The 11,192-nt window shown below is 45.5% G+C and overlaps 1 protein-coding gene across 1 annotated transcript; it reads left to right on the plus strand.

The window, feature by feature from the left end:
- Positions 1 to 421: 421 nt before the first annotated feature.
- LOC111980153 (transcription factor Sox-7) lies at positions 422 to 4,736 on the plus strand. Its single transcript, XM_024010810.2, has 2 exons — positions 422 to 975; positions 2,580 to 4,736. Exons 1-2 carry the CDS (start codon positions 744 to 746, stop codon positions 3,644 to 3,646), a joined length of 1,299 nt encoding a protein of 432 aa, XP_023866578.1. The 5' UTR covers positions 422 to 743; the 3' UTR covers positions 3,647 to 4,736.
- The last annotated feature ends 6,456 nt before the right edge of the window (positions 4,737 to 11,192 follow it).

An 11,192-nucleotide genomic window follows, 5' to 3' on the forward strand; every position in this document is an offset into this window, starting at 1 on the left:
GGAAGTACTAACAAATGGAAAAGGTATTTCCCATCATCATGCATCAAGTGTCTATTGGCATGTACGCTTTTACATTTGTCTTATCAACAGATAACGTGCAATAAAATAAGAAAACATCACTGCCAACAGATAACCTACAATAAAATTATAGTTGAAAGCAGTGTCATGACATTGGGGAATATAAAGTTATATTCGATTCTATAATGGATGCCAGCTAAGAACCAATTAGGCCTATATCTTATGTTAGTACTAACATTACCATCCGTTACAGTAAAAGCCGTTTCTGTTTCGCTGTACTACATGAGTAGGAAATGGAATAGCAAATGACCCTGTCCCTTTTTTTGTTTCCTCGCAGGTCTCAAGTTGCAATCAAGGAGGAGCTGAGAGTCCTCCGGGCTTAGTGTTGGAACTCCTCAAATATAAAGAGCTGTTTGCCTTCCAAACGCAAGGAAACGCTGAATTACAACATCACAGTAGAACAGCGACCAGACACACGGTCCCTCTCAATAACCAACAGAGGCAACCGGTGTAACCTAGGCAACATCTCAACCAATTTAGACAGTTGAAGAATCAAACCATTTCTCTATTTTAACAACGTTTTTTTTTAATGTACTTATAGTACGTATTTGTCACGGCACATTTCACTGTTATAGTCAAATTTAGAGAGAGAAAAGTTTTCACTGCGCCGCGGGAGCGTGAGGAGAGAAGCTCAACCGAACTTTTGCTGAGAGTGAGGAGAAAGCATGTCGGCACTCATCAGCGTGTACTCGTCTTGGCCAGAGAGCTTTGAGTGCTCAACGGGAGATGGGGACGTGCCTGACGGACACGGCTCGCAAAGGACTCCCGCGGACAAAGCATCGGAGCCGCGCATCAGACGGCCCATGAACGCGTTCATGGTCTGGGCTAAAGATGAGAGGAAGCGCCTGGCTGTCCAAAACCCAGACCTGCACAACGCAGAGCTCAGTAAGATGCTGGGTGAGATTCACGTTTATTTTTACGGACGTATTTCATATTTTATAATTACATATTTTAATAATAATATTATTATTAGGATTATACTTCCTCTTCTTAATAGTATTATTATTATTATGCCATAGGCCTACACATGCTCTGCCAAAAGTTAGCCTATGTCAAATCAGAGCTATTAATTGCCGAAACCTGTTCAAAATTAATTTAGAAATCAAATCATAACGTTTGTTTCTGTTTTGGTATTTAAAAGTACCTAAAGAAAATACAATACATAAAAACATAGTTTCTTTGCATTATTTTGTTTTTTGGGGGGGGGGGTCGATTTTGAGCATGATCCATATCTCCTTAAAATGAAAACAAAACTCCTCACCTGACCAAAACTTCTAGTGTCAGTTAGTTCATGAGCGGACGTCGCTAAATTCAATTAAAATGCAATCAATTCCATTGCACGTTCTCTACCAGTAGTAGTAGTTTATCAGGAGGCCTGTGGGCCACTTGCATTAGAGCATAAATCTCAGCGTGCATCCTGGCGCTCGCTAGCGCGCGGTTATGGATTCTTTTATTATTTCAATACAAATTATATAAAAACTGTCAAACTATATTAGGAGGTTAAATATAAATATATGTGATAATTTGTTTAAATTTAGAAAGCATAGGCCTATCCATTCCTTATATCGAATTTATGGGGGATTACTTTATAAAGCTCAGAATTAAGATTTACATTTGATTTAAGATTAGGTTTGACTTTCGGGTATAACTGATATACCAGTAATAAAGGATTTCGTTAAAATGATCGTGATTCATATTATTAAATGATGATTCATATTATGTTGCTCTTTAATAAATGGCACCACGTCTTACAGTGTAAATGTAAGCATATCATGCGTTCATCCAGTCAACACGGGAGAGAGAGCGATATCATAGTTTATTCTCTAATTTACATATACACCTCGAAGGGGAAATTGAAACTGTTTTCCATAAAGATATGCTATTGTTTGTCCATTCTTACAACGAAGATTACGCATTCAACGAAGCCATCATGTGGAAACGGGGGACTTATAAAAGTGATGGCATTGCAACCTTTGGTAGTTTTAATCCTCGCTAGATATTCATTAATTATCTCAATGATATTTGGCAGTTGCTCTTCATTTTGAATGCAATAAATATGTAATCATAAGTAATGTCAACGCAACACTATGTAATATTTTTATATTGTGCGCTATTGCTCTATATATCCTTAAAAAACGAATATTCCACTGAACACAAGCAAGAAAATAAGTGTTTCTTATTGATAAAATATATATTTTTTAAAAGGTAGAAACTCCAGCACACTGGTGATCTAAATACATAATACACATACAACATTATACGTTTTTTATTATGGACGATAAACTGATATTATGTTTCTTTGTATCCCACACCAATGTTTCAGTCAACTAATACAATATAATAATATGATAAAAATATAATAATAATAACATAATAAGTACTGTTGCATTGTTTTTCCTCCATAAACTATTTCTGTATACGGCCTAACAAAAAAAGTTAACGAGAAATAAATGATTATAGTGGACAATTAAACGAGTCTTGTTTCTTGTTCTTTCTCCCAGGCAAGTCGTGGAAGTCCCTGACCCCTCTTCAGAAACGTCCCTACGTGGAGGAGGCCGAGAGGCTGCGCGTGCAGCACATGCAGGACTACCCCAACTACAAGTATCGCCCTCGTCGCAAGAAGCAGCTGAAGCGCATCTGTAAGCGTGTGGACCCCGGGTTCCTACTGAGCAGCCTGGGGGGGCCGGACCAGAATGCCCTAACTGACTCCCGGGGTCTCTGTCTCCCTCTGGGTTTGGATAAAGAAGGGGATGGTGGGTTTTCATCACACTCTTCCCTCAGCCCGGTTAGATCCTTAAGAGATGTACCGTCCAGCAGCACCTACCCCTACGGCCTCCCTACCCCGCCTGAGATGTCCCCTCTGGATACGGCCCTGGACCACGACTACCCCTCCTACTACCCCTCCTCTTCTTCTTCCTCTTCATCCGTCTCGGAGGAGCGCCACCAGCACCAGCGTCAGGGTCAGGCCCCCGGAGGTGGAGGTGGTGGTGGAGGTCACATGGGCCTGAGTCCTCCGCCCTACCACCCTGACTACACCCAGACACAGACTTCCATCCACTGTGGCTCCCACTCCCACCTAGCCCACCTCTCCCACATGTCCCAGGCTCAGTCCGGAGGCCTCATCCCTGGGCATCCTCTGTCCTACTACAGCCCATCCTCATGGTCCTCCCAGCTCCAGGTCCACCCGGGTCTCCAGCCCCACCATCACCCCCACTTGGGGCACCTCTCCCCGGGTCACCACCACCAGCACCACCTGGGTCAGCTCTCTCCTCCTCCAGAGCAGAACCATGACCAGAACCACGGTCCACTGGAGACACTGGACCAGCTGAGTCAGGTAGAGCTTCTAGGGGAGGTCGACCGTGATGAGTTCGACCAGTACCTGAACTCGACCGCGGCGGGTGCGGCGGCAGCGGGGATAGGGGTATTCCACTCTGAACACGGAGGAGGAATGACTGTGACGGGTCACATTCAGGTGACGTCTGGGAGCAGCGTTGTCGCGGAAACCAGCCTGATCTCTGTGTTAGCGGACGCCACGGCAGCGTACTACAACAACTACGGCATTTCTTAGACGGTCACCATGCCGACACCAACAGCTCCCGTCATCACACCTGGAGACTGACCTGGGGGGCCATAATGTGTCACGGGTCTCAGAGTAGGACTGTTGATCTAGGATCAGGTGTCTAATATCCGTGTAATCTTATTAAATTGTGATCTATAAGGCAAAAATTTGAGACGCTTGTTACCTATGGCTCCTGGTAGGCTGAAGATGGGTTAGTGGGGGGGGGGGGCGAAAACCAGGACCTATCATATAGCAAGATGATTGTTTGGGGGCCAAGGAAGGAAACAAGAGGGTATAAATGAGAGAAAGAGAGAGGAGAGGATTGGAAGGACACCTCGGATGCTCAAATAGATCAACTAGTTCATCGCTTCTATCTGTCTATTTCCAGCAACTGAATAACAGCCGGCTCGGTTGGCGCAGTCATTGTCCAGCTGTCTTAACGTGTTGCCAGTCGTTGTCTTAACGTGTTGTCAGTCGTTGTCCAGTTGTTCTTCAGTGTTGTTGTATAGCGTGTTGTACAGATGCTGTCATCACTTATTGAAGCCCTTTGACGTTTCAACTAAATGCTTTAATTGTATTGCTGTTATTATGAATTCTTTCTGTTTGTAATGTTTGTATTATTTGTTACCGACATTAGTTGGCGTTTTTTTACCTCAAGTAGTGTGTATTTAATGAGGTTAGATGGACATTTCTTATGCAGTTATCGCAGACCACATGGTTTTGGTCGCGGTCTCAAATGGCACTCTAGTCCCTATACAGTGCACTACTTTTGACCAGGTACAACAGGGCTCTTGTCAAAACTAGTGTACTAGAAAGGAAACACAGCGTCATTTTTGAGACGAAAGGAAATATCATGAAGAAAAATACCTTATATACTTTCTTCTTTTCAAGTACTTAATATATAATCATAATCTTTACAATGAAAATAATAATTACTGTATGCTGATTTAGTTTGTGAATTAATTTTAAATAAGTTCCACTTTCTATATTGACGTATATGTAACTTGGATATGCCCACACACAGACACGACTAACACTGAGCAACTAGGCAACTAGATTCAGCCTCGTGACAATTTTTGTCGGAGCAAATGGTCGGAGGTGGGGGGTGGGGGGGGGGGGGGGGGCACACTGCAACTGTAACAAACGAAATCCAAGAAGAGATTGAATATGAAAATAACCAATAACTACATATGTCTCTTTTTTTACTATTTGGAACAGATTTAACTAAATTCCTAATGATTTGACATTCATTTTTGACCAAAAACTAAGCAAGACACATGTCCTGGCATTGATTTTAATACAAGTGTGTCTGACTGTTGCTGACCCTGCACTAGGGTACGTATCTTACTGTCTGTTGCTGACGCCACCTCTCTCTCCAACTCTCTCTCTACACTCTCTTCTCCATCTCTCTCTACATCCCTCCATCTCTCTCTATATCTCTCCCATCTCTCCATCTCTCTCTCTACATCTTCTCCATCTCTCTCTCTATCTCTCCACCATCTCTTCAATGCTCTCTCCATCTCTCTCTCCATCTCTCTCTCATCTCTCTCTCATCTCCTTCTCCATCTCCTCTCCACCAGTCTCTCCACTAGTCTCTCCTTTATTTTCATTCTTCCCTGTTCAGAGGATTGGTGGTAAAACAGCCACCACCTCCCTCCATCTCAATCGCTCTTTGTTTTCCCATGCAGTCTTATTCTGGATGCTTTCTTTAAGCTGACTGGAACCCCCCACCCCCATCCCCCCTCACCCTACCCCCACCCCCCCTTCACCCCTACCCCCCCCCCCCCTACATATCTGCTGATGCAGCCCTTTTGTAAATAGATAAACAAATAAATCTGTGTTCTCTTCACCATTTACTATTTAACCTTTCTCATTTTCTCTATTCTCTCCCCGTCTCTCTTTTTTTTTTCCCTACCTGAATCTTCACTCTGTTTCGATAAAAGGAATTCAGGGGGCTTTTGACAAATCCTAGAGTCTGGCTCGGCCTTCCTGCATTGTGGTTTTCTGGGAGCAGTTTGAGTCGTGGTCCTAGTGGGGAGGATGTGGCTGTGGAGCGGTGTTTCCCTGACTGATAAGACCTGAGTCTCTCTGCATCAGGATGTTTGGGGTTGGCTGGAACGGCTGGGCTGGAGAAGTAAAGAGATGGGACCAGAGGGGAAACACACACACACACACACACACACACACACACACACACACATCACACACACACACACACACACACACACACACACACACACCACACCACACACACACACACACACACACACCACACAACACACACCACACACACACAAATACACACACACACAACACACACACACCACACACACCACACACACACGTACTTGTCAGATCAGTTTGAACCTCTGCAAAAATATCTTTCTTCCAAGACCACAACACTTATTGGTACGTCTCCAGTTAGGACTTTCCTTCCCGGTACATGTTTCTGTATACACTACACACCTATACACCTACACAGGTACACTGATGCAAATGACATCACAACCTCTCTGTCCACAGTACTCTGACTAAATAACATCACAACCTCTCTGTCCACAGTGCTCGACTAAAATACATCACAACTCTCTGTCCACAAACCAATTAAAAGGCATGAGCTGACTCACCCTAACATTTTGGTCTGACTGACGGAAAGTAAACTGTAAGGTCAATCTGAGTGGGTAATACCGTTATACTGAGGTTATGGCTGCTTATTACAGACGAGGTAGGATTCTGTCAGATAAGTAGGCTACATCAACTCAGATTCCTTTCTCACATCAAGTTGTCTGAGATGTATTTCAGGTATTAAAAAGGATATAAGCTGAACAAACAAACCAGGTCATTTCTAAATGTCTTGTTATTACTCTTGGTCCAGGACACAGGTCCCAGAACAGCACTTAGGAACTAGTCTGTCAGGTAGTCTGTAGTTTCTGTATAGTCACAGGTCCCAGATAGCACTTAGGAACTGTCTGTCAGGTAGTCTGTAGTTTCTGTGTAGTCACAGGTCCCAGATCAGCACTTAGGAACTAGCTGTCAGGTAATCTGTAGTTTCTGTATAGTCACAGGTCCCAGATCAGCACTTTAGGAACTAGTCTGTCGGTAGTCTGTAGTGTCTGTATAGTCACAGGTCCAGATCAGCACTTAGGAACTAGTCTGTCAGGTAGTCTGTAGTGTCTGGAAAGTCACAGGTCCCAGATCAGCACTTAGGAACTAGCCTTTCAGGTAGTCTGTAGTGTCTGGAAAGTCACGGGTCCCAGATCAGCACTTAGGAACTAGCCTGTCAGGTAGTCTGTAGTGTCTGTATAGTCACAGGCCCAGATCAGCACTTAGGACTAGCCTGTCAGGTAGTCTGTAGTGTCTTGTATAGTCACAGGTCCAGATCAGCACTTAGGAACTAGTCTGTCAGGTAGTCTGTAGTGTCTGTGTAGTCACAGGTCCAGATCAGCACTTAGGAACTAGCCTGTCAGGTAGTCTGTAGTGTCTGTATAGTCACAGGTCCCAGATCAGCACTTAGGAACTAGCCTGTCAGGTAGTCTGTAGTGTCTGTATAGTCACAGGTCCAGATCAGCACTTAGGAACTAGCTTGTCAGGTAATCTGTAGTTTCTGTATAGTCACAGGTCCAGATCAGCACTTAGGAACTAGCCTGTCAGGTAGTCTGTAGTGTCTGTATAGTCACAGGTCCAGATCAGCACTGACATCAGCCGTCGTTTTGTGTTAATTTCCCAAGGATTATACACTGTTCGTACACACCCAGCCGGTGATCTATTGCTATCTATGGTGTGTCTTGTCCTTAAGGAAACTGTTGTCTGTTAGGTAGTCTGATCTACTTCCTGTTTCCACACTGTCTCATCACCTTCCTGGACAACAAACACACACACTCTTACGTCCTCTTCTCCAACTAAGGCTGGCTTATAGCTACCCTTTCTGACACTGACTGGATGATGTTGGTGTATGGACGGGCTGTTTCTGGACTGGACGAGCAGTGGCTCATGGGTCGTCGTATGCACATCCCATACCCACACATGCAGTCAAGGCCGGCCCTGCCTTCTGGGGGCCTAAGCGTCGGTAATTCGGTCGGTAAATTCGGTTGGCCGCTATACTCATTTATCGATGTAAGAAATGCAGCTGACATGACAATAAAAACTGCTAAAATGTTCAGTTGAGACCCGACTGAGTCCCCCCCCCCATGTTCAGTTGAGACCCCGACTGAGTCCTTCCCCCCCAATGTTCAGTTGAGACTCCGACTGAGTCCCCCCAATGTTCAGTTGAGACTCCGACTGAGTCCCCCCCCATGTTCAGTTGAGACCCCGACTGAGTCCCCCCCATTGTCAGTTGAGACCCCGACTGAGTCCCCCCCCCCAATGTTCAGTTGAGACCCCGACTGAGCCCCCCCCCCCCATGTTCAGTTGAGACCCGACTGAGTCCCCCCCAATGTTCAGTTGAGACTCGCGACTGAGTTCCCCCCCCAATGTTCAGTTGAGACTCCGACTGAGTCCCCCCCAATGTTCAGTTGAGACCCCGACTGAGTCCCCCCCCATTGTTCAGTTGAGACCGCCGACTGAGTCCCCCCAATGTTCAGTTGAGACTCCGACTGAGTCCCCCCCCAATGTTCAGTTGAGACTCGACTGAGTCCCCCCCCAATGTTCAGTTGAGACTCCGACTGAGTCCCCCCCCCCCCCAATGTTCAGTGAGACCCTGACTGAGTCCCCCCCCCCCCACAATATATAAATAAGTGTGAGGTCTCGGCCTCCGGTGAAATACTCATGCGATGAGAGGACAACAGGAAGAGGACAAGACAACACTCAGTCGATGAGAGGACAACAGAAGAGGAACAAACAACACTCAGTCGATGAGAGGACAACAGGAAGAACACAAACACTCAGCCAATGAGAGGACAACATGAAGAGGACAACCTCTCAGTAGATGTGAGGACAACCTCAGTAGATGTGAGGACAACAGGTAGGAGGACAACACTCAGTCGATGAGAGGAAACAATGAAGAGGACAACACTCATAGATGTGAGGACAACACTCAGTAGATGTGAGGACAACAGGTAAAGGACAACACTCAGATCGATGAGAGGAACATGAAGAGGACAACACTCAGTCGATGAGAGGACAACATGAAGAGGACAACACTCAAGTCGCATGCGAGGACACTGAAGAGTGACAACACCAGTCGTGAGAGGACAACATGAAGAGGACAACACTCAGTCGATGAGAGGACGACATGAAGAGGACAACACTCAGTCAATGAGAGGACAACAGGAAGAAGACAAGACAAACCCTTCCGTCAGTCACCATCAAACCAGGAAATGTGCAGGATCTGAGGTACATTTCACATTTCCAGTTGGAGTGTGTTTGTTACATTACAGCGGAATAATAACCAATTTGTACTTGGCATAAGCCCTCGCCAAAAACTCTGTACAGCAAAGGATTATGGTTGCAGCTATTCTCAGCCTCATTGTTGCGAGACAACAGGCACGCTGTGTAGTGGCGAGCAGGCGTGAGCAACGCGGGACGAAGAATGGACCAGACTCGGCGAGGGACGCCTGCCACGTGGCAAAGGAAGCGGGGAAGGAGTGGCAGAGGCGCAGGGGAGGAGCGGGGGAGACATGAGGGAGTCCCGGGGGGAGGCGCGGGGGAGGACCGGAGGAGGAGCGGAGGAGGTGTAGGGGAGGCGCGGGGGAGGTGTGGGGGAAGACAGATGGAGACTCCTGGAAGATCTTGGGTGGATGGAGCACAGCGTTGCGATCGGAGCGGCCAGCCAGCGCCCACCTTCCTGTACCTACAGCTGAATGTAGCAGCTGTACCAGGTCCCACACCTGTTCTCAACAGATACAGACAGAACAGAAGGGAGGCATTAGCACAAAGAGGCACAGTGTGTGTGTGTGTGTGTTTGTCCAGAGTCCAGAGAAGAACGCCTGCACGGCTGTCAGTCCAAGGAAGGAAGGAATAGGTTTCCATTTACCATAAGGGCTAGCTGGTTCTGAACGGCACTCTGCCAAGCGAATGGTGCTTTCTGATGCAACGGGAGGCTGGGGTGTTTGTTTGTCCACATGTAATTAGGACAAGACCCAGCTAGCACACAACATTCTGAGAACCAAATGTTTCTTAGAGCTTGGTGAGAGCGTGGTTGTCCTATGGTTATTATTATACAACAGGTGGGTCTAATCCTCAATGTTGATTGGTTAAAACCGTATTCCAGCCAGTGTCTATTCCACAAGTTACCACCGGCTAAATCTATGACATTAAAATGCCTATTTACTCTGTTCCATCTGACTGTGCAAAATCGTGAAATCGTGCCTCATTAGCTCATTGTTATGGACGTATCTAAATAAATGTCACTAGAAAACAGCTTAAACAAATGCAAATGCAACTACTTCGTTGTTATTCTGGCTGCACTGTTTGACGTGACTGTAAGTTAGTCGTAGTTGGCTAGCTAGCTAGCAAGGGATAAGAACGTTGTCAGCCAATATTTCAATGGAACATTTAGAGCGAACAACTGGGTCACGCCCATAGATACAGAACAAAAACTGGGTCACATCTCTTGGCAACCGAAGCGATAGAACAAACGACCAGCCGACTTGGGTAGCAACCCTAGATTTGTGTCGGAACTATATCTTGTGGAAGGATGAAATAGTATGAATAAATTCATCAAAATAATTTTTTTTACTGAAAATATATCAATCATTATTTGAATATGTTGTTTACCCGTTTTATAAAAGTGATGATGCCCGAGAAGCCTTTGTTTGGAGAATATATTGGAACGGTTTGTCGGCCCTCACCGGCGCCTCGGGCCTAACAACACCCGTGCCAATATATCCTCCAAACACCAGCGCCTCGGGCCTAACAACACCCGTACCAATATATCCTCCAAACACCAGCTCCGGCATTATTCCGGTCGAATTAGACCGATTTACACGTTTTCTCTCTGAAAAATGTAGTTCATTTAATCTGATTGTCATAAGGATCCATGACTTTGTCCACAAAGGGCATCTGAACACACAAAATACATTTGGATTATTTTCATAATATTTTGGGTGTTTAATTGAACTTTTTTACACCTGTGGTGTTCCCGGGTCAAAAATGACCCATCATTAGATAAAAATGGGTGAGACTACAATTAGTGTATAAAATTGAGTTCAGACACATGCCCTTTTATCAGATGGACACACTTCCTCTCCCAGACCCCCACATGCATGTGTGTTTGAGCACACGCACACACACACACACACGCATGAATGTACCGTGTTCATCTGTACAAACAATAGTACGCCAGTATAAACACCATTGGACCACGCAGCCGTCATCTCGCTCAGAAAGGAGACGCGTTCTGTCTCCTAGAGATGAACGTACTTTGGTATGAAAAGTGCAAATCAACCCCAGAACAATAGCAAAGGACCTTGTGAAGATGCTGGAGGAAACAGGTGCAAAAGTATTTATATCCACAACAAAACGAGTCCTATATTGACATAACCTGAAAGGCCGCTCAGCAAGGAAGAAGCCACTGCTCCAAAACCGCTATAAAAAAGCCAGACTATGGTTTGCAACT

Source organism: Salvelinus sp. IW2-2015, linkage group LG20 (assembly GCF_002910315.2).
Source record: "Salvelinus sp. IW2-2015 linkage group LG20, ASM291031v2, whole genome shotgun sequence".
Taxonomy (NCBI): domain Eukaryota; kingdom Metazoa; phylum Chordata; class Actinopteri; order Salmoniformes; family Salmonidae; genus Salvelinus; species Salvelinus sp. IW2-2015.

Excerpts from the sequence above, each read along its gene's own strand:
- LOC111980153 (XM_024010810.2), top strand. The coding sequence starts at position 744 with ATGTCGGCACTCATCAGCGTGTACTCGTCTTGGCCAGAGAGCTTTGAG. Across the intron at positions 976-2,579 it reads AGAGCTCAGTAAGATGCTGG|GCAAGTCGTGGAAGTCCCTG; the intron begins GTGAGATTCACG and ends TCTTTCTCCCAG.